Below are 24,108 nucleotides of genomic sequence, written 5' to 3' on the forward strand. Positions count from 1 at the left end.
CACTAACTAACTAACCACAGACCAGCTCCCCTCACTCACTAACTAATTAATTAACTAACGACAGACCAGCTCCCCTCGCTCACTCACTAACTCACGACAGACCAGCTCCCCTCGCTCACTAACTAACTAACGGCCGCCAGGGCCCCTGCCAGCCGGGTTGAGAAACCCCAGCCGGCCGGAAGCGCACCTTTTTGCGACCGAGCGGCGTTGGCCGCGGGGGGAGGGGAAGGTGGGAGGCCGCAGCTCGCTTTGCGGCAGATTGTTCAGAGCAATAACCAGGGGAGAGCGAGGAGCGGCGAGCGGCTCGGCCCGGGGGAACGAGTGCCCGGCCCTAGAATGTCAGGCGGCTGAAACAGGTAGAGCCCCTTCCCCCGCACCGAGCCGAAATAGTTAGAATACAGAGGCGTGTACGGGCCGGGCTATCAATTCGTATATTATGGGGAAACAAAATGTTTCTGCGTCAAAGATTTTGCTTTCGGTTTGACTGATGGTGATCGTTGAGAGGCCTGTTCATAAAGGCGATGGCCTACCTCCAGTCTTTAATTTTAATAATGTAGATCCAGCAAAGGCTGGCTGTTGCTAAATGTATCATTTCTCTTCCCCCATTCCTCCCGCGCCCGGTGGGACTGGTGCCGATCAGCTCACGTGTGGCTTTGTTTACTGCATTAACTGAAAAGATGCTGTTTCTTTTTAAACTGCACCTTTCTTTCATTGGCGATGATTTATTTTTCTAACTTGGATCTCAGGAATAAATCTTGCCAGTTTCCCATCTTTCTGCCCTTGTGAAATTAATTGCACTAGGCAGGAGAATTTTTTTGCTTTTAAAAGAAACCCTGTACGGTAGAGTTTTGCTTTTAGTGGTATACTTACAAAGTTTGATTTATAAAGCAACTTCACTTAAATACATTCAGTCTTGCTGCAAAGTGTTTTGGCAAACGATTTTTGTTTTGCCGGGTGCCTGATGGGCTCTCGATCAGTCGGTAAGTCCAACTAATGAATTGTCAAGCCATACAAATGAGGAACATCCTAGGTTTGATCACTAATGTGTGCTGAATTTGCAGATTTTCCCTCGGGTTAGGGAAGGAAAATTGGCCAGGGTTATCGCTTCTGATCACTATCCAGTGACCTGTGCTGGAAGTGTATGTTTACCTCTAAAGAGGACATGATCAGGCTCAACTGTGATACCTTAGGTAGTTCCAGAGCTTACCAACACTCATTGTCAAGGCTTATGTATCAATAATGATGAAGGTATCAGGGTCCCTTTGGAACTGTACTTCAAAGAACTAGCTTTTTCGGAAAAGGAGAGAAGATTGCCAAAAAATAAATATAAAGATGTCATGTGGCTTGTATTTGATGTAATTGACAGAAAAATCAGAAGCAATTTCCCTTCTCTCTGCCTCCCTAGTTGCTGATCAGGAAAGTACCTTGAAGTTGGCAGAACCATGTACAGATATTTATATTTGACAATAGGCAACAAGGTTGCTATAATGTCTGAATGGGTGTCAAATTGTGTCATAACTGGAGTGAACCATTAACACGATCGAAGCTAATAGATGTGTTACTGCCTTAAAATATACCAACTAAATGTGACTTTTGTTTACACGGAAATGTATTATATATTAGAGACCTGCCTACATTCTAATTTGTATGTGAAGGAAGTAAATTGAGTGAGTGGTAATAGATGGCTGCAACCACAATTTGCCACATAAATGAGATTAAATCCTTGTGTATTTGTACATTGCCCTAAACTAAAGCAATATTAAGCTTAGTTTTAAATAATTTCATACAGGGAAACATGGTGCTTTATTTAGTATTTTGCACACAGCAATGCAATATTGACTAGATACTCATCATCGGTATGTTTTTGTGATGTTGGTTGAGGGATAAATATTAGCCAGGACACTGGGGAGAACTCCCTTGCTCTTCTTCAAAATAGCGCCATGGGATCTTTTACATCTTCCTGAGAGCAGACAGACTCAGTTTAACATCTCATCTGAAAAGTGGCATCTTCAGCAGTGCAACACTCCCTCAGCATTGCACTGAGATTTTGTGTTTCTGGAGTGGGACTTGAAACTCTTTTGGAGCAAACAAAAACATTAAACCGTGGCCCCGGAGTGGGACTTGAAACTCTTGAGTTTACCTAAAACATTAAGACCATGCCACCCGACCTGGGTGACACAGCAGACATTTTCAAGGCCCCTTTTTTTTAAAATTATTTTTTTGGGGCGCTAAAATCAAATTTTCCCAGTGCCCCCTATAAAAGGGGAGGGGTTTTCTTTTTTCGATACTATTACTTACAATCAAGATGTTCTCATATTCAACACTGTGAAAGGGAAGGTTGAATGGTTTATATTGTCATACACTTGCTGCAGTTATACAGTATTTGCAATGTATAAAGCTAGCAGGTCTTTTAGTGTTCCACAAATGTTTGCTGTATCAGTCTTCCCTTTGATGGTAATATTTCACATTGCAGGATGGCAGTATTACAGGAGTTGGAGAGTCTTTGAGTATAATCCTGTCTTGTGAACAAATGGCCATTGAACTAAGAACATTTTTGCTGCTATGATACAGAATCATTACATATAACTGAGTTTTGACATGTACCTAGCTAAATCACATTCTGTGGTAGAATCAGTTTGTCTAAACAGTCCATTGCTCAGAGGTCTAGAATCAGAACAAGCACGTTAATTTCTTTATTCTTCATTGGTTCGCTAAACCTGGGTCACTCATAAACTTAAGATTCGGACGAGGAAGGAAAATCTGCTCAGAATATTTATCTCAAAACTGCAGCCAGAATCAACATGAGTAGAAAATAACAAGGTAAAAAGAATGCATAGTAATAGGTTGGAAATCTCCCTTTCCAAAAGTGCCTCTTGCTGTTGGTCCTCCAACGAAGAATGAACACACACACACACACACACATACACGCGCACACGGGTGAACCACAAACCGAAGAGTGCAGATTGAAGTTCTCTGCTTGAGAGCCTTTCTATTTTCGCTTGAGTTCTAGTGTCAAAGTACCTGTGGTTTAGAATCATTGGCCCTGCAAGAGAACAAGAAGTTTCATTTCATTGGAATCATCGGAAAGTAGCGGATCAGGATTGCCCACTCCCTCAAATATCTAACCATTTTTTTCTTAAATGTTTCCCTCAGGTATCTGCCTTCACTAACTCTTTGGGCAGTTCACTCCACACATTCCTCACCTGCTGCATAAATTAGTCTGCGCACCTTCCCTCTTCTAAAAGAAAGACTTAGATTTCTATAGTGCCTTTCACGACCACCAGACGCCTCAAAGCGCTTTACAGCCAATTAAGTACTTTTTGGAGCGTAGTCGCTGTTGTAATGTGGGAAATGCGGCAGCCAATTTGCGCATAAGCAAGCTCCCACGAACAGCAATGTGATAATGATCAGATAATTTGTTTTGTTGCTTGAGGGATCAATATTAAACTAGGACACAGGGGATAACTCCCCTGCTCTTCTTCAAAATAGTGCCATGGGATCTTTTACGTCCACTTGAGAGCAGACAGGGTCTTGGTTTTAATGTCTCATCCAAAAGACAGCACCTCCGACAGTGCAGTGCTCCCTCAGCACTACACCGGAGTGCCGGCTTGGATTTTTTTTTGCGTGCTTAGGTCCCTGGAGTGGGACTTGAACCCACAGCCTTCTGACTCAGAGGCGAGGGTGCTACCCACTGAGCCACAGCTGACCCAAGCTTGAGCTTTGTCCCCCGGTTATATAATGTGACAATTTTGAATATATTATTGGGGGACAATTTTACCTATTTCCTTAAAAACTTTGCATAATGCCCCCCTGAAACTTCTCATTTAGAATAAATAATCTCAAGGTCTTCAATCTCTCCTCATAGCTCAGATGCCTGGCTAGCTATCAGTGCCTGGATAACCTTACTTTTCTACACAATAGACCAAGTATGGTTGCAGCAGTGCTTGTACAGATTCACTCTTACCACCTGGGATCCCTTTGGCCAAAGATCTCTACATCCAGTTAGATTTCTTTACTGCTGCTACACCTGCATTGGTTTCAGTGAGCTATCCACCAGTACCTCCCAATCCTTCTCCACTCATTTGTCTTGTGGCATAGAAAGAAATAACTCGTATTTATATTGTGCCCTATCATGCCAGAGGACATCCCAAAGCACTTAACAACCAACACATTACTTTTGAAGTGCAATTAATGCTATGAGGGCAAATGTAGCAGCCAATCACGACATACAATTTGTGCACAATCAAGGTCTCACAAGCAGCAAATTAAGGAATTATTAGACAATTTGTTTTGGTGGTGTTAGTTGAGGGAGAAATGTTGGCCAGGACACTGGAAGAACTGCTCCTCTTCAAATCATGTCGTGGAATTTTTTTTTTCATCTACATGAGCAGGCATATGAGCTCACAGTTTAATGTCTCATTCAAAAGATGCCACCTCTGATAATGTAATGCTCCCTCAGCTGGACAAATTATATGCTCAAGTCTGGAGTGCGGCTTGAAATTACAATATTTTGACAGAGAGTGTAACCAACTGAGCCAAATGGACACTTAGTCATTTTGTTTATATCCCTCCATTTATTTCCTTTCCCTAGTCTTACTACCTTTATATATTTGTTCACATTAAATGCCATATACCACTCATCAACCCATCTTCCTAATCTGGCCAGATCCCCTTGTGCTTGAAATATAAGCAGAAAATGCTGGAAATACTCAGCAGACCAGGCAGCATCTGTGAAGAGAGAAACAGAGTTAACATTTCAACCAATTTTTAGTATATTTTACTTGAGCTTTATATATTAAAAAAAATGCACTTTAATCTTGGATCCGAGTAGCTTGAGGATCAACAGTCAGTAAGGAGTGTGAACTATGGTTGAGAAGATCAAGCAGTGTGAGTTGTTGGATAATCAGAGCAGTTTGTTCCATCTGTCACAATTGAGATTAATTCATCGATCTCTATTGCACTTGTTAAACTTGCGTTACACTAGGGGAGGAGACGTTTGCTGATATGGCATCTGAATTGCTCAAGATTTATATTTGTATCTACAGTTTTATTTGTGATGCCTAATTTTGCTCTTGAATTCTGCATCAAATACTGTATTAAAAAGATCCAGCCATAGTTCGAACATTGGCAAGAATGCAACATTGGTTGAAGTACCATTTCATTTTCAGGTCACCTTAAAGATGTTGAGGACTGAAAGGACACAGTTTGACATTTTAACAACTGCTTTATTTTGCAACTTCTATTTATGCGAAGATAATACAATTGGCAACATAATTATTACAAACCTTGCAGTAGTCTAGTTTCAGAATTACAACAGGTAGCATCTGTGGAGAGAGAAACAGAGTTAACATTTTAGGTCGATGACCCTTTGTCAGAACTGGCAAATGTTTGAAATGAACAGATTCTTAAGAAGCACTGTAAGGGGAGGGGAGGAAAGAACAAAAGGGAAGGTCTGTGATAGGGTGGAAGACAGGAGAGATTAGAGAGACAAAAGGGATGATGGGCTGACAGAATAGTTAGCCATTTTGTAATTTATATCGCAATGGAGCAGGTCCTAATGATTTGTTGGCTAAGTCTTTAACTTAATTGATAGTAAAAGTGCATATGACCCTTTTGATCAGGCAGAAGTTTAACTGATGTATCAAAGTAGTTCAATCTTTCTTCATGGTGCGCTGGTTCTTCCCTGGGTTACATTTTTTACATCTATATTTTCTCCAAACCTTTCAAAGTTCTTCTGTCATCTTTAAAAACAACAAGTTATTCCGCCCACACGCCCCGCACCGAGGTACGGCTACATTTACTTGCTAGGATGAAAGCATCATTACGTCAAGTAGTCTGAGCAGTCACTCCCCACAAAGTGTAGAATTTTAATTAAAACTGCAGCAACACATCTGGAGATTTTAATTGTGCAACCTACTTTATCTCTGTAAATGCATCATATCTGCAGTTAATTAAAAGTTAAAGTACATTATTTTTAAAGTTGCCTAAAAACCTAGGTATTTCCCCTCGTTGCTGACAGTAGGCAAAGACGCATTTGAGTGATTGAATCCTTTGCTTACCAGTATCTGTGGTCAACAGGTCACTGGTTTAGATTGAAATAAAACCTTGAGGGAACACAGAACTGAAGGATCAGCAGACTGTAGTCTAAAACGCCAGCTGCAGAATGTGATGTCAGGGTCGTGATAACTGAGACCAAGAACAGTCTTTGTTTTAATGAGTGTTCTCTGGACAGAGGTATAATTTATTCGTTTTAGTTTTGCCTCCCCTTTCCTTGATATGATCCAGCTAGGAGCAAATGTGCCAGTACTCATGTATACTTGTGATTTTAGTGCTTAAATAATGATGATATGAGCAGCTCCAGTGAGTATAGCCCTGGGAGCGGGCAAGATAGAATTGATCCAGGTTGGAAGATAACTGGGATTTCTCAAGCTGCAGTAATGTATGACCTGTTCATGTCTATTGAATAAAGCTCACAAAATGATTATATGTTAGGGAGTGCAGTCTCAAACCTGATATTAATTACAAAAGTAAAATACTGCAGATGCTGGAATCTGGAATAAAAACAGAAAATGCTGGAAATCTCAGAAGATCAGGCAGCATCTATGGAGAGAAAGCAGAGTTAATGTTTCAGGTCGATGACCCTTTGTCAGAACTGGAGAGTGTTTGGAAAGAACAGATTCTTAACAAGCACTGAAAGGGGGAGGGGAAGAAAGAACAAAAGGGAAGGTCTGTGATAGGGTGGAAGACAGGAGGGATTAGCGAGACAAAAGGGATGATGGCCCAAATTCAAATGATAATGTCATTGCACCCTGCCTCACTAACTTTATTTGTGCAGTTACTTAACATCTGCATCTAAAGCTATATCATATTGTTGACAGAACTATCTCAAAAGTCCCAGTATTGCTGACTGTGGGAGGAAGCAACTCTGATTTGTACCACTACTCCTGTGTGCTTGTGCATGTGTAGTGTTCAAGTACCAATTTGTCTTATGGTACTGATACTCATGTAAAGAAGTTAACCATATAAGGGTCAAGTTTCGGCCTGAGTTGCTCCTATTTTTTTGGAGCAACTGGTTTAGAATGGAGTATCTTAGAAATTGCAATTCTCGGCATTTAGTTTGCTCCAGTTCTAGTCAGTTAGAATGGTTTCGTTGGAACAGATTTTTTTTCAAAAGGGGGCGTGTCCGGCCACTTACGCCTGTTTTGAAAGTTTAGACAGTGAAAACTTACTCCAAACTAACTTAGAATGGAGTAAGTGTAGATTTTTGTATGCTCAGAAAAACCTTGCCTACACTTTACAAATCAGGCGTAGAGAACGAGGGGTGGGGGAGAGGGCAGGGAAGGGAAGTAATTAAATTCTACAAGCATTCAACAGTCTTACTTGTACAAATAAAGAGCCATCCTAACTAAAAAATTATAAACAAAGCAAAGACAAAATATTGAATATTCCTACCTGAGTGAAGCAGCAGGAGCCTTCGAGCTGCGGTGCTTCAGGCAGGCCTTCCATGTATTTAACAGGGGCGTCAGTGGCTCGACGGCAGCCGAAGGAACAGCAAGCAGCCTTCGAGCTGCGAGGGAAGCTGAGGCCATTCGGCCACGGGATAGGGGCGGCGGCAGTGGCTGACGGCAGCCGAAGACACAGCAAGCAGCCTTCGAGCTGCGAGGAAAGCTGAGGCCATTCGACCAGGGGACAGGGAGAGGCAGCCAGATAGCCAGTTTGAAAATTAAATTTGTAATTGCAGAATGGGTGCTGCATTGTCAACACCACGGATTATGCAATGGTTCGCCAACAATTCACTGCATAGGAGAGAATTGATTAGAGCTCACCGCACCAGGAACGTCATAGCCCCTAGGCTGATGGACAGGAGACCTTACCCATGTTGGCAGTATTGAGCCAGGCGCTCGTACCTGGACATGAGCGAAGCTGATTGTGTCAAAGGGCTGCGTTTCCGCAGAGAAGTTGTCGTTGAGATCTGTGATATGCTGAGAGCAAATTTGCAGCCCAGAAGCAGAACGCCAACTGCCTTGTCTGTTGAAGTGAAGGTAAAAGCTGCACTTGCCTTCTTTGCCTCGGGATTGTTTCAGGCTACAACTGGAGATGTGTGCGCCATCTCTCAACGTGCAATACATGCCTGCTTTCACCAGGTCACGGCTGCATTGTATGCGCGGAGGAATGACTTCATCAATTTCCCAATGACCGCACAAGCGACCCATGAGAGGGCTGTGGGCTTCTTCAGGATTGCTGGCTTCCCAAAGGTACAGGGCTGCATTGATTGTACCCACCTAGCCTTGCGAGCACCTGTGGAGGATTCCGAGCAGTACAGGAATAGAAAAGGTTTCCACTCCCATCAATGTGCAGCTCGTGTGTGACTACAAGCAGCGCATCATGTCAGACGATGCGAGATACCCTGGCAGCACCCATGATGCGTTCATCCTACGCGACAGTGTTATATCTGACATGTTTGAGCAGCAGCCAGAAGGGCAGAGCTGGCTATTGGGAGACAAAGGGTACGGCCTGACCACCTGGCTCATGACGCCCCTCCGCGTGACACGGTCAATACAACATGGCGCACATTGCGACATGCAGCATCATTGAGAGGACCATTGGCAATTTGAAACAGCGTTTCCGATGCCTGGACCATTCCGGAGGCCACTTGCAATACCCTCCTCAGATTGTCGGTCACTTCACTGTTGTGTGCTGCATGCTCCATAACTTAGCCATTATGAGGCAGCATGAGCTGGTAGTGGAACCAGAAGACCCAGGTGAGGGTCCAGTGCCTGATGATAGCATTTTGGAAGAGCAGGATGAGGATGATGACGACGATCAGGAAAGCATGCAAGTGCCTGATGCCGGAGCACGAGGTTGGAGGAGGGCCGTCCATCGTGCTCCTTTAACGATTGCTCGAGCCCTGCACCAGCAGTTCATCCGTGAACAATTCAATTAGTGATGCCTGAGGGCTCTGCGACCACTGTTGCGCATGGACATGTTTATTCTTTGGAGTTGTTCCTACGTTGTGTTGTGTTAATGGAAGATGATTCAGTTTTAATGAAAAAATATTTTATTGAAAAGTTAACGTCGCTTTAATAAAATATTTGTTGTATCAAACCATACTTTTTAATATGACTCTTGAAGATCACTTAAAAACTTTAAGATCACTTATAAACTTGTAAAGTTACAAAACAATTTCAAATTGGAAAATCTTACACTCTCTTAAGATCACTTAGACTTCAGGATCACTTTTTAGGTGCAATATTAAATAAGATACAAAATGTGAGAGCATTTACACTATAAGATCACTTAAAAACCCTAAGATCTCTTATAAGTTGTAAAGTTACAAAACTTACAAAACAATTTCAATTTGAAAAACGCTACTACAGCTACATCAAGAACAAGAACAAAAGCAGCAAAGAAAGGCTGCAACCATCTCTCATCCACATCTCAGTGAATGTTTACTTCTTCATGGGGGTGTCATTTGATTGGCGGGGCTGTGTGCCCTTATTGCAGCAGCTATCTCCATGAGGGCTTGTGCCGTCACTTGCATGCCCTCCCTGACGGCCTGTGCCATCGATTGCACTCCCTCGGACATTCCCTCCCTAAGTTCCCGTGTCATTACTACTATTTCTCCCATCAGGACCGTCACCTCTTCACCCACAGCACTGATGCTACTGATGAGTGATCGGATAAGCTCATTGGTCTCCATACCCAATGCCACAACCTGAGCCGCATCTGTTGCACGCTGCATCTCAGGAAAGCGTGTCTCCAATCTCCTTCTCTGCCCGGGTCTGCCTCGTGGCACTACTACATTGGGAGGCAGGGATGGTGGGACGCTCGGTGTTCCAAATGGCACCACTACACAGGGAGGCGCGGGCTGGGATGGTGGGACGCTTTGTGTTCCAGACGGCAGTACTAGAGTGAGAGGCATGGACTGGGACGATGGGATGCTCGGTGTTCCAGACGGCAGCACTCGAGTGCGAGCCGTAGGCTGGGATGGTGGGTGAATGGGTGTAAACTGCTCCATTATATCACCAGCACCACTGGGACCTGCAATGTCGGAATCAAAACCATGGAAGGTGGAAGCAGAACCTATGCGAGTGGGAGGCGCAGGCTCGGACGGTGGTGCACTGGCTGTAAACTGCTGCATTACACCAGCAGCACCACTGGGACCCGCAACATCGGAATCAAAACCATGGAAGGTGGAACCAGAACCTATGCAAGGGGTTGAAACTCTGGTGCCCCTTAATGGGGGCTCATAAACATTAATTTGGAAGCTCTCCCCTGTAGACATTTCAGTCATCGCTGCCATCATCCAGTCTGGATCGTCCGCATCTGGTTGTACTGGTTCTTGTTCTGTATCTTCAGGATCCTCAGGATTGGCAGCATCATCATCATCATCATCATGTTCTGTAAAATACATCAGAACAGTCAAATGTTTAACAACAAGGGAGGGGGCAGGATGGGTGGCATGAGTACTCTCACACATAGCAGGCCAAGCAGCAGGTTGAGTTAAAGGGCCACGATGCATTTTCAGGACTTACCCTCTTCCTCGCGTGCAGGCCCAGCTTGTGCTGTACCGATTGCTTTTCTCCATGTACGACTCATCATGGCAGCAACCCTCTGTTCCAAGGGTGTCAGTGGATGCAGATTGGGCTTGCCTCCTCCTGTTCGAGTTGCTTCCCTTTTATTGTGGGCCAATTTCTTCTGCAAAGAGTAAAAGATAACTTTTTACTGAGTGCGTCTTTCTGCAGGGTGGGACAAACACATAGTCACATTACAATTACGATTACATTAAAAAATGAAAATATTACTTAGACTAACTACTTGACTAAGGTCGTGCCATTTCTTTTTACACTGACTTCCAGATCTCCTGGTATGCACCACTGCGCAGTAATCTTCTGCAACTTGGTTCCAGCGTTTCTTCATTTCTTTAGGTGGCACTTTTATGCGACCTCTGTTGCTGGTATCTAGCTCCTGCCATTTCTGCTCAATGACGTTGACTAATATCTCCACTTCCTCATGCAAGAAATTCTTTGTTCTTGGTGGACATTGTTCCATTGCTGTATTGAATTGACACTCTTATTTTTCAAAGCTCAGTCCTTATTTTGCATGCACCTATGCAGCACCTGTTCTGGAAGTTTAGCAGTGAAAAGCAGCACTCACTGATTTCAGCAAGTGATTTCTTCAACAGTGCTGCTAAAAGCACTCCTTCAGGCACCAAATAAATCAACAAAATTCAATCCCAAGCTTTTCCAGAGGTCCACGAGACAAATCAGCACTTTAAAAATGGCCGAGTGCCAATGTTTATGGGCTACTGCGCGTGCGCGCTCCAACGTGCATGCGCAGGGCTGCCGGCACGACGTTCTCTCATTTGACTTAGCCCCGTCCCCCCTGCACTTGCAGAATCGGCGGGACTCTATGGATCCGCCCCCTGCTGATGTCTGCGCGCTGCGTCGAGCTCCAAGGTACTTTCAGGGAGCCCGAGAATTGCAAGGTACATTTTTGTCACACGTTCTAGGCGCAGCAGGAAACTTGACACCATAGTGCTTTTGCTATTGCAGTTCCTAAACTTGTATTGCGTAGATGAAAGTGGTGGGTAAAGCTAAATGCAAAAAAAACCTGATGCAGCTGCTTCACAATTTCCTTCTGAACAAAATGTGCTTACATTTTTTAAGTACAGGAAGGAAGAATGAAAGGAAGGACAGATGAAAGGATGCTGAGGAAGTATGTAAGGCTTTATGATGGATGGCAACAGAAAGGAGAATTCCAATAGGCCTGTTGGATGGCTGAATCAACCAGATGATGATGGTGACATTTCTAAACCCTGGCTCTGGAAAATCTCCAATTGCTTTTCAACGGTTGAACAGATATTGCCGCCTAATAGAAAAACGGTAATTTCTCATTGCAACCTATTACCTTTACTCCATTACCATACATTGTAACAACGACCACATTTGCTTATGAAGTATATCAGTGGTATAAGTAAGATTTCAGATTCAGTTTACAAGTAACATGTTTCTGCTTTCTTCACATGGTATTGTGTTTTGAAGTTGAGCACTCTAGTACGAATATAGCAAACAGTTGATGTTATTTCCACGTAATGGATGCACCGTTGAGTAGTATAATTTTCATTTTGTTTCATTGAAGTTTTTTTGAACATCTGACGAATATGTTTAATGTCAGCTGTGTTAATTGAACATCCAGTTATTCAGTAACCTTCCAAAAATATTTCCAGAGGTGACAAGGAAGCTTTGTCATTGTCATTTTTCTCCTTCATGGAAGCAGAGACATTGTCCATTTATGTAACCTTGTAACAATTCTTTTTATAAAATTTGCCACTTGTAACGAACTTAATATAATTGAATCCCTCGCCACAATAGACTAATTTTAAGGAAATTAGAGACTACTATTTAGTTATTTTTATTTTCTGATGTCGACTTAATCTCAGTCAGTGGGTCACTGAATTCTATGTAATATCTGGAGGTGGTGTTGTGATAGAAGTTGGCAATGTTAGTTGTCATGTAGCGTTATCTGCTAGGTAGAACAATAGCTGAAATTTGAAACTGGTGCTTTATTTGGAATGCATTCCTACACAAGTTATTGAGTGGCTCTGCACTACTATCTAAACATGGAAACCGATGTATGTACACAAGTGATTTGTATATAGCAATTGTGATGAATGTAATTATTTTATGTAATCAGGGCTTCTGCAATGTGAAAAAATAGGAATTCGGAACTCTTAATTTGAAGGTCATGGAGCTTTAATAATTGCTGTGACTGTGGAGGGAGGGGTTGCGGAGGAAGTGGGAACTTTTAATTTCTTTTTTTAGTAAAATTTGTCTTTAATTATCCCCCCACTCCCCCCCCCCCCCCCTGCCCCCATCCCCACTGCCCACTGAGGCACATTCTCTGGTACAATGTTGCTGGAAGGCATTAAGCACACTTTTTGGCCTAACTTGAAAGCAAACAAAGAAAAAAATCCATTGAGAAACTCAGCTCTTATCTTTGTTTCATTATATTTGTACAGATACTGCATCATAAATGTTACTTTAAATGGTGAAGTATTGTATAATGTATATATCAAATTAGACACTAATTTCCATAATATTGTAAGCCTTAATACTTTTCCTCTTTCTGTCTGTGAGTTCTTTTGTAACAATCTTTGCTCATATGAAAGAATGTGATTATATTATTCCTTAAATGCAAATTCTAAAACTGATGTATGAAAGATTACGGAAGTTTGTGTATATTTTGTAATAGGAAATAGTTGTGTACCATAGCATAGTGCCTGAAGTTTAGATACTAATCCTATGTTTTCTCCTTTTTTCTTCTAGAAAAATTACATGGAGAGCAACAAACCTGTGTTCGAGTTGAAGGATTTTCCACCTCCCTCCCATCATGTTAATTCTAATTTCTTTACAAATGCCCTGCCTTCTGACATTCAGGTCTTTCAACAGCAGCAGTCAACTGGCACTAAAGTAAGCTGCTGCCCTCGTTGTGGTAATGAGGCTTCTTGCTCCCTCCAAATTCACAAGGGTGGTGGTTGCATTCACTCTGTAAATAATGGAGCTTTAGAACACACAAGCGCTGGAACAGTCACATGTCAAATAGGCTCGAGGCCTACTTTCCACTCGGCAAAGTCATGTAAGGTGGCTATAGCTAACGACCATTTAGATGGGGCTCCATGTCACTTGCCTGGTCCCTATGTAGAGAATGCTGTCTCTGGTTGTCAGCTTCAGCCACCTCTTTCCCAGCATCTGTCCTGTTGTGGAAGCCTCTTCAAACAGCTGCAACCTTTCCATGACAGTGTCCACAAGCTGCATCAAATTCCTATGCATCAGAGCTATAATGCATCCAGTTTTTTTTCCTGCACGGAGCTCACAGGTGGGGTTAGTGGGCACTTGGAAGATCGTGTGAATGGAGCTGAGCTACCTAAACGTGTTTGCACCAGTTCTTTACATTTGCACATGGCACCTGTGTTTCTGAAGGGTTCACATTACTGTGATGATTGTTTGAACAAGGTTAGTATAATTTGACCTTTTATTTGATTTTTAAATAATCTTTATTTGTGCCGTCTATAGGTAACCAGTGGAATGTTTTTGATGATGCATTTGTGTCTCTCAACTGTGTCAGAAAAGATGTTGCAAATGTGAAAAATGTGATGGTACAGAAAATGATCATGATATAGTCACACCAACAATACTATTGTGCACAAAAACCTCACAACCAATCAAATCCCAATTTTCACTTGTTTTTGCTCTTCTACACACCCTCACCCTCTAAGTTCCAGCCTCAGTTGTCACTGAGAAAACATTAACATCATCTGGCATTCCACAGGAGTCACTGCCTGAATGTTAAGTCTGGACCAAAACACTATTCTTATCTATCCGTAAATAAATATATTTAAAATTGTAATGCCATATAAATGAAACACTGGCTTGTGATTGATAATTTGTTTCCCTTATCCTCTCCAATGTGTGCACTCTATTAAGTGACCCTTGTGAAACCTTTCCCCCCTGCCATTATTCCTTTCAATTCTAAAATGGATGTCGGCATACAATTCCACTGATGCTGACAGCCCTCCAGGTAACTATCCCAGATGAGTAGTCATGGCAAGCTGTTCAACCATGGAGAAGTATTGTGCCTAAGCTTAATCCTCTCCTCATCATAATGTCCACATGTGTGCATTTTACAGGAGGGATCTTTGGGCAGAGATCACAAGTAGGAACGCAGGTTGATTTTTAAAAAATCTTCATAGTCCAGGAATACTAGAGCTAATTTTAGTGACTGCTGGCACTTTGAAATCAGCTAAGAGAGCTTTTCTGTGTGGCTCACTATGACAGCACACGTTTATCTGCTGCACCATCCTAGAGTATGACTTTTTTTTTTAATTCCCCCCTTCCTTTTTGGTTACAATTAATTGTGCTCAATGGCCAGGAGGTAGTGCAGATAAACTACTTTTGACCATTTATCACTCAAACTGGATGCTAAGAAATGTGCAGGAGTAACCTGTGGTGACCTGTCTTGCTTTTCTTTACTCATGTGAAGATACCTGACTTCTACTGACTGTATCTGTAAATATTCAGCTGAGTTCAAGGAACTGTGCTGAATCATTGTAAAACAAATGGCCCGAAATTTACGATCAGCTGCGAAGCCACGGCAATCGCCACTGACCTTGAAGAAACCTGTCCATAAAGATCTTGCGATCTCTGGCAAAAATGTTAAGTTTCTTGACATGAAATTGATTGTCGCGCTGTCAAAAGGGTATCCCCAGAGCAAAGCAGTGATGATGTCATTAAGCTGTATAAGCAGCCAATTACTTGACGAATTCTCACACAGCAAACCAGGAAACAAAAAGCATTGATTCAATTCACTGTTTAAATCTTTTTAGAGAGAGCGAAATAAAGATTGGGGCATACACATGGGTTTAAGGTAGAAGCTGAAATATCATCAATAAATTTTAAAACATTTCTAATTTTTAAAAATCTAGTAATTGTCTATCATAAATGGAGAAATTTAACATACCACAAATAAAATTAGTTTTTCAGGGCCAGAACAATTGTTCAGCAGTCAGTACGCCATTAAAACCTCAGTTACACTATTCCAACATGGCTTAATATTTAATGGGGTGTTCCACATCGTAATTAGGTAAGACAGGCTTAAGTTATTGTCAGTTTCACTGATTGCCAGCTATGGGGAGTTCCACAGCACAGCCTGTGGCGGAGCAGTAAATGGCTGACCATAACTTCAGGTTTATCTGCGCATGCGCTAAATCTTGAAGTTATGGTCAGTTTCAGAGGGGTAATGATAGCAAAATCCGGGCTATTGTGTTTTAATACTCTTGTGTTCCTAACACAGATGAGGCTGCACACAGGGAGGTTAAAGTAACAGTGACCTCAGTCTTTAATAAGACACTCCAGAGTGAGGAACAGGCCTTGGGGGCCGGCTTATATACAGTGCTCCCAAGGGATGAGCTCCCTGGTGGCAGAACATGGGAGTGCATGCTTTACAGATACACAACAAATACATCACCATATTACTTAATTTGTTGAAATTTTTAAAATGCACTACATAATTTTAGGATATTATGTGTTCGTGCAAACAGAAGAATTTGTCGTAGATATTCAAATATGGACTGATTTGTTTTTAAAAGTATGATTTATGACTTTATAGGTACAGATACAATGTCCGGAATCCTTGGGACGTAATCTGTGTCAGTTTTGGAGTTTTTCCCAATTTCAGACAAGAAAATCAATAGTCTGAAATCCTCGACCGAATCCATGCTGGGTTTTGAGTGGCAAGTTCTGAAATCCGGCAAAACCTGAAATCCAGTATGGATTCGGTTGAGGATTTCAGACTTGATTTTCTTGTCTGAAATCTGAAATCCTTGACTAAATCCATGCCAGATTTTGGGTTTTGCCTCAAAAATATCTGGTTTTCGGACAATATTTCCGGACGACTCCATCAGCTATGCGCAAAATGTCCGGTTTTTGGACAATTCCGGTTTTCGGAGTTCCGGATTCAGGATGTTGCACCTGTATTGTAAAAGCAGAAAATCTGCATAGTATCGTGTAATCAGGATTGTCTATGCCGCAAAGAAAATCTATTGCATGTTAATTTACTTGCTGCTTTTGCATGAATTTCTCAAAATTAAAATAGGTTGCTTTGTATGTAATCTGAATGGTTGCCCTAGTTTGTATTTTTTAAATCTTTGCTGTAGCCACCCAGACGTCCTGTTATAGATGCTACAAAGATTTGGCCAAATATTCCCCCTCCTGCTCCAGTGCCCATATCTATGTGCAGTGCTGTTCAAATTGAAGGTCAACCTGCAGAAACACCAATAGTAACAGCAGGAAACTTGGGCCTCCAGCCACAGAAGTATGGTACGTGTGATCATCTTTCCTGTTAATGTTAACTTCTGCTTTTAATTTTAAAAATAATGAAAATTCATTGTAAATTTTTAGTTAAATCTGTATTGAAAAGTTACACCCTCAAATTGTATAATTTTATTTCTTGGGTAGGGGTAGTCAGATAAAGTACTTCAGGTTTTAGTGGACTCTGCTACATTGCTTATGATCAGTGCTCTCATATTGTTGAATCATTTACAAGCTGACTATAAAGATTTTATATATGGAGAGACCTTTACTTGTCAGTTACATCAAAGAAACCAAACTTTTCAAAAAGAAGCAAATCATGTGGTTACTGAGTGATGATTCTTCATTTGAAAGCAAGGGACACAAGCAAGAAGGAGGCATCACAACCAAACCCAATCCTCTCTTCAGCTGATGTCCACATATGTGCAGTTTCCTCACCTTTCCCCAGCTTAGAATTGCACAGGGAAATTATAGCACCCTGACTGCCACTCTGACTGAGCTCAACTAACTCAGCATAGACTGGGATCAAACGTGGGATCTTAAAACTGGGCAGTGCAGATATCAGTTGAGCCATCATGGGAGCAGGCTGTGGAAGACTTTTGTGGCGGGGGCAATGTTAATAATGTCCATGAGTGGCTCGCAAGAGGTGTGCTTTTAGGGCTTGTGTTGACCCAGCCATTTTTCTTTTCTGAGTTGAAGTGTTATGTTGCTGCATAGTGTTCCTTCTAAGCCCAACTGAGAACTATAAACATGCCTAATCAAAATAAGTAAGTTGGAGTGTCAGTCAAAACTGATGGAAGATTAGGCATTTGCTGTTAGCTACCAGATCATTCTGGTTTGAATTTTCAGTATGTTCTATCTTAACAAACAAGTTTTAGGTTTGACCAACTAAGGTTTCTAAATTAAAAATATATCCTGTTTAAATATACAAACCAGCATTTTAAAGATCAGTTTATTGATTAGTAATTCATTGTCATATTTATGAATATGTATTTTTTAAGATGTGTTCCTCCAAAATTGGGTCAAATCAGTCGTTTCTTTGAATAAATTATTGAACCATCCATCAGTGGATTTAATTTCCACATGTCAATGAGCCCTGCCCATTTTGCTCATTGTTAGTGCAATTTAAGGTCAACAACTAATTGCTGTTAGATTCAAGTGTCTGTAAGTTGATTTAATTCCAGGAGTCTGATTGTGGTGCTGAAAGAATGGAAACTGACAATCCATAAACTATTAAAACTGTCAAATCCCTTTTATTATTCCTTTAAATGGATAAGAAACAGTCTTTCTTTCAAATTGAAAGCCTTTTGAAGAACTTGAGTTGTGTAAATAAAACTGGTTTTAAAATATCTTCCAGAAAAGAAGCTATTTGCTCCCTTTGTATGCCCTCCCAGAATTCTATTTACTTTGCTTTCTATTCCTTAGTATACTGTACCAATAATGTTCTGATGAATTTTGCACTTATTTATATCAAAACGCTTTCTGATGTCCTGATTAGTGGGTGTCAGTTATGTTTTAATGAGCAGTTCTATTTTTTGTTATTTTAGTCGGCATCTTTAAATTAAAAATAAAATTATAGGAGAATGCAGCTTTAATTGTTAGTCATAACCGTTACTGAAAAAAAGTGGTTCTAATCCTTGGATGAATTTTTACAGGATCACCTGATATTGGTACATTAGGACAGCAGGAGAATCTACCTCCTATCGGGGTGTTTTGGGACATAGAAAATTGTTCCGTCCCAACAGGACGATCAGCCATGGCAGTAGTACAGCGAATCCGTCAACGATTTTTTCAAGGCCACAGAGAGGCAGAATTCATGTGTGTGTGTGATATTAGCAAGGAGAACAAGGAAGTTATCCAGGAACTTAACAACTGCCAGGTAAGACAGCTGTATAACCTTCCCCTGAATCAAAGTGCTGTTAATTTTTTTTCTAAAATAGGCACTTCGCCAATAAAAGTTTTTAAAAGTGTAAGAGTGAAGAATGTTTCTTGTATTTTAAACTTTTGGAAGGCTAGTAAATGTATGGTGATGTCCTGTGCATTCAAATGGACACCTCCCGATTTTACATTCCATTGACTTCAAAATTAGGCAGGGTGTAAAACAGGCCGACCTGATCATGTCAGTTTTCTGTCGGGTAGGTTAGGTTAACATTACCCACTTAGTTCTTGATTCACTCCCTGGGTTATGTGTATAAGACAGTACTTGTACTTTTTAGCTCCGAGGTTGTGATTGAAAATTAGTATTTTTTTTATCACTTCTGTGTTGCAGGTGACAGTTGCACATATCAATGCAACAGCAAAGAATGCAGCCGATGACAAGCTTAGACAGAGTTTGAGGCGATTTGCTGACACTCACACCGCTCCGTCCACTATTGTTTTGGTGTCCTGTAAGTAATCAGTGCTACAAAACTCATTTATTTTCATTTGAAACATTTATCACAGGAAAGGAACAGGATCTAGAATAGCAGCTCAGTGGTGTTGTCGCCACAACGAAAAATATAAATTAATTGGGATTGGGATGGGCACTGCTAAAACACCTGTAATTTTAGGTTTTGGAGATCCAGAATGAGTGGAGTGATGAACATTGATGTCTTGTGTAATAGAGTAGCAGCATGTATTCTTTAGGTGGAGATCAAGGTAAATTTTGCGGAAGTGTTCGTTGTTCAACTGTTGAACTTTGTCTCATCCCTTACATACATTTCTTAATAAAGTACCAAGCAATGAATGAACATTGAGGAAACCTTTTCCAGGATTTTGTAGTTTGAAATAAAAGGCTGAGAGTTTGATTTTGGTCGGAATTTGTTCTTTCTGATAATTGTGGCTTTGTCATTTTGCAGCTGATGTTAACTTTGCCTCAGAACTGAGCGACCTTCGGCATCGACATGGTTTTCAGATTATTTTGGTGCACAAGAATCAAGTTTCAGATGCACTTTTACAACATGCACATAAGCATATCAAATTTGAGGAATTTGTTTCCAACTTACCGCCGAGATTACCAGAGAAAACACCAGTAAGTGCCTTTTAAAATAATCATTAAAATTAAAATTAACAAATGACTAAATCTGAAGTATTAATGGATCATTTAAGGCTTCAAGCATTGTTCATTAAGAAATTTTGCCCTATCTTTTAAGCAGCATTTCAGTTGTCTAATGCAAACTGGAATCCTCTTTACCCTATTCCAAAATGTCTTACATAAAATATTGCATATTAAATGATTCCCTAAAAGACAATGTTTTGTTACTTTCCCCATGAGTACTCTGGGTGCTTTACTGTCTGTTGTTTTGTTTTTCCCATAAGCAAGGCTGCCTTTCTCTTGCAGCACTTGTATCTGAACCGTGACCAGGTTTTTCATACTGGAGTGAAAGGTAACCCTGGTACTCAGAAGTTTCAGTTAGAAGTAATTGAATTGTGGGCTCACATAGCTTTCATCAGCTTTTTAAAAATTGTGTTCTCAATAAAAGATTTCAGTACATTTAACTTTTAACAAGAAAGCAAATTTGCCCATGGATGAACAAATGGAATGTTGTTTATCAGAATAAATGTAAAGATTTGTTTTCATCTTTTTATACTGTAATAAAACATTTCTGTTTTGATTTTGTTTCTTGCCTTTTCTTTCTCTCAATTGCTCATTCTTGCCCTTTTTCACTCTTATTTTCTCATTCTCTTGCTCACTCACTTTCTTACTCGCTCTCCAGCAATGCCATACTCTTCTGTATGCGTACAATTTGCCACTCAACAGAGACTGCAAGCAAGTAAGCAACAGACTGCGCCGTTTGTCTGATAATTGTGGTGGAAAAGTTTTAAGCATTACCGGCAGCAGTGCAATCCTTCGTTTTACAAGCCAGGAAAGTGCTGAGCGTGCACAGAAGCGTATGGAGAATGAAGATGTCTTTGGCAATAAGATCCTAGTATCATTTACTCCAAAAAAGAAAGATCTTTATGAGAGCAAAAATAACTGCTTGACAGTTGAAAAGACAAAATCCCCTAAAAAAGCAAACAAGCTTACAAAGCACTCTCAACCGAACAAAGACCTTGATGAGCAATTACAGAATGGTAAAAATTCTGCAACAAAGAATGCGCAGACAACTCAAGGATCAACAGTTAAAAACGTCAATGTCAGAAGTTTACAGGTAAATTGTTCATTTAATACATCTCAAATTACATATGGAACCATAGGAGGGACAATAGGATATTACTGTGACCTATCTCTCTATGTACAAATAGAGAAAGAACAGAAAATCCTTATGTAATGAGGGTAGACAAAGCAATAATCCATCAGCATCCAACACAATGCAAACCTCCCATTGGGTGTGATTCAAAATGTGCTTGTGGTGATACAGTATTGTCAGTGAAATGGAATTGAGGTTAAAGGTTGAGGAATCTGACTCCATAAGTTTGTCTGGTGAGTATCTTACACATACAGACTAGGAAGGTCCCAGATTCAATCCCCACTTCCCACTCTTTATTGCTATCCTGTAAACCTGTTGGAAGTGTATGTTTGTGGACCAGCAGGTAAAGAGAGCGTTGAGTTTGGCTGTTATTCCCATGCAATCAAATAGTCTGCCAACCCTCACTGTTATAATTAATGGGTGAAGTACTGGAGAGCAATCCTAACAAGTAGTTATTGCTGTCAGGAAAGGAGCAGGGCAGGGAAAACTGACAAAGAAAGAAAGGAAGAAACATAAGAAAGTAGAATGAAAAAGCCTGTTCGGCTCTACAAGACTGTTCTTTTCACAAGCATATGTAATCAAATCTGTTTCCTGTCAAATGTGTATAAATACATTCTTAATCGCCAAAAGTAATCGTGAACTGTGAAATATATGTCTACCCTCTACTATCCAATCCTGGGGATATGCCCCCCTTCCCTAACTCCAGCTATTATGTCCATGGAGTATTTGACTGTCGCTCTTAATACTTAACCCTATAATCTCATACCAAATTAGATATTTATCCAGTTCCTTTTAAAGGAGATGATTGGCCAAGACTCAATTGCTTTTACCGCATTTGTTCGAGGGAATTTTTTAACCCAGTTGCCTCATGACCATTTTTTAAAAATTGTTGTCTTTACTCCATAGTGTTTCATCTGGCACTCCAAAATGCTTTGCCTGAAACCAGTTTTATACATGCTCACTTTATGGTTTGTTAGGTAAAGACATCACGTAATGTGAAAGTGAGCTACACACAGATCTAGTCCCAAATTCAATGCACGGTCTCTGCTGAGTTAGCTGATTTCAACTGGGACAGTTGTTGGGATCTCACAATTCACATTAGTGCTTTGAGCTTAGGAACGAGGGAAAAAATAAATCAGGAAATTTTCCAATTCCTGATTGGTATTCTATAGACCTTACTCGCATGTTCATGTGTGAATTTGGAGTGGGAATGAGGTGACAACTTGCGATGGCCCCTTCCACAGGCTCAAGAGCCGACTTTACATTTGCTGGCTAGGATCACATGTCACTTGGGCAAGATACTAGAGTGCTACAACTCACCATCTTCAAAAGATAAAGAGTCGGGGATAAAACCAATAAGGTGGCGAGGCGGGGTTGTATTCTTAATTGGACTTTGAACTCTGATAAATTGGCCTGATTGGTTGCATATCAATTTGTGTAACTCTTTAACAAAGTGATATTGCACAGTTTGTAATTTATAATGTAATGCACACAGGAATTTCCAACATCAGTACACCCTCCCCACTTACCACCCAACAACTACTAAAATGTCTACCATTATAATAACCCCAAACCACATGCTGTAGAGCCAAATGGGAAGGCTTATTGTAGTAACCAAATATGTAGTTTACTGGTTCAAAAAAAAACAAGCTGGACTATATATATATATATATATATATAAAAAATTATATTTCAAGCTGTAACTAATTCCAAGCCATTTTACAGTTTTCAATGTTGCTCAAACGTTATTGTGAGTTCAAGCTGCAGTCCTGATCTTGATCATAATCCTGGTTAACATTTCAGTGCAAGACTAAGGGTATCTTCATGTTATTAATGGTCTTTCATATGAGACATTAAGCCTCTGTCTGCCTGTGCAGTTGAATGTTAAAGATAACTATTTGGGAGTTCTTGCAGTATCTTGGCAACATTCCTCCTTCAAACAATACCACCAAAAAGCAGATTAACTGATCACTCCGCTCTTGATGTTTGCAGGACAGTGCTGTATTTAAATGGTTGCTATATTTGTCTACATGACTGCACTTCAACATAATTAATTGTATATGAATATATCTTGATAAATGATAAGGCATAATATAAGTGCAGATTCTTCATCCATGACCATCATTTATTATTGCTTACATACCCATCAAGGTCTTGCTTGATTTTCACTCAAAGCTACGAGTAACTGAATTGTTTAAAAGTGTAATTGGAACTTTCTTTTGTGTAGGATCACAATTGTAACATTGTTGGTCATCTTGTATATCTTATATTCTGACACGCATTACATTGTATTGTTTAGTGCAGCAGAGGATTTGTTCCATTTTTTAAAATATAACTTGAGATAAGTTTAGGAGAAGCCTCATCCTGTTGGAATTCTGTACAGATGTTCCCCTGTTGAGGTGGAAGCTACAAAATGTGGAAGGGAGGTGGTTACTCTGAAATAAGTGTTTTTTTAAAGTTGTGGTGAAATGGTGCCTTTTTCAAGGATAACTTTAAAGTAGATTACCTTTGCCCATCACTTTTGCAATGGTGGTTAGATGACCGAGCAGACTTTATTTGTCTAATTAGTAGCCCGTTTATTTCCTAATTATAACACGAGCTCAGCATCTAATTGCATCAATTAAATAGAGTGAAAATGTACTCAAACAAAAACAAATTATTGGAAATATAGTAAGGCCGTCAAGTATCTCAAGAGAACACAGTTTAGCATTTTGGACCAAAAATGTACTGGTTTGGTCACCAGTGCCTTCTTGACATCTGCATATATTTTCATATGCAAATTAACCAGCAGACAGGAAGTCCAGTTCAATCAATCCTTAACCACAGAAGACCATTCCCTACAAGACAGTTAATGCAGCATGTAACTCACAAGTAATTGATTGATTAGTTAACAGTGGGATTTAGGTGCTCCAGGTGTACTGCATGAAGAGGCAGAAACTATGTGCAATTTTCCCTCCCCCCACCACTTAAAAAAAAAAGGATGACTGAAGAACTGGTCTTGTTTCACATAGTCCCTGGTGTTAAGCTACTTGAATGGTGGTTGTTTTCCCTATAGTATGGAAGTTTAGGGT

The 24,108-nt window shown here is 40.6% G+C and overlaps 1 protein-coding gene across 4 annotated transcripts in view; it reads left to right on the forward strand.

The window, feature by feature from the left end:
• Nucleotides 1–230: 230 nt before the first annotated feature.
• LOC139281051 (meiosis regulator and mRNA stability factor 1) overlaps nt 231–24,108 on the forward strand; it is a 64,458-nt gene continuing 40,580 nt past the window's right edge. For 2 of the 4 annotated variants that reach the window (XM_070900945.1, XM_070900948.1), the window contains exons 1-8: nt 231–356; nt 11,670–11,885; nt 13,329–14,015; nt 16,715–16,877; nt 18,524–18,747; nt 19,138–19,255; nt 19,706–19,878; nt 20,564–20,998. In XM_070900945.1, the coding sequence (XP_070757046.1) occupies nt 11,733–11,885; nt 13,329–14,015; nt 16,715–16,877; nt 18,524–18,747; nt 19,138–19,255; nt 19,706–19,878; nt 20,564–20,998 (1,953 nt within the window). In that variant the 5' untranslated portion in view covers nt 231–356; nt 11,670–11,732. Of the gene's footprint in view, nt 357–891; nt 981–11,669; nt 11,886–13,328; nt 14,016–16,714; nt 16,878–18,523; nt 18,748–19,137; nt 19,256–19,705; nt 19,879–20,563; nt 20,999–24,108 lie in introns of those variants that run through there. The other 2 variants (XM_070900946.1, XM_070900947.1) reach the window with 2 other exon arrangements.

The sequence above is a fragment of the Pristiophorus japonicus genome, chromosome 15, assembly GCF_044704955.1.
Source record: "Pristiophorus japonicus isolate sPriJap1 chromosome 15, sPriJap1.hap1, whole genome shotgun sequence".
In the NCBI taxonomy this organism is placed as follows: Eukaryota; Metazoa; Chordata; class Chondrichthyes; family Pristiophoridae; genus Pristiophorus; species Pristiophorus japonicus.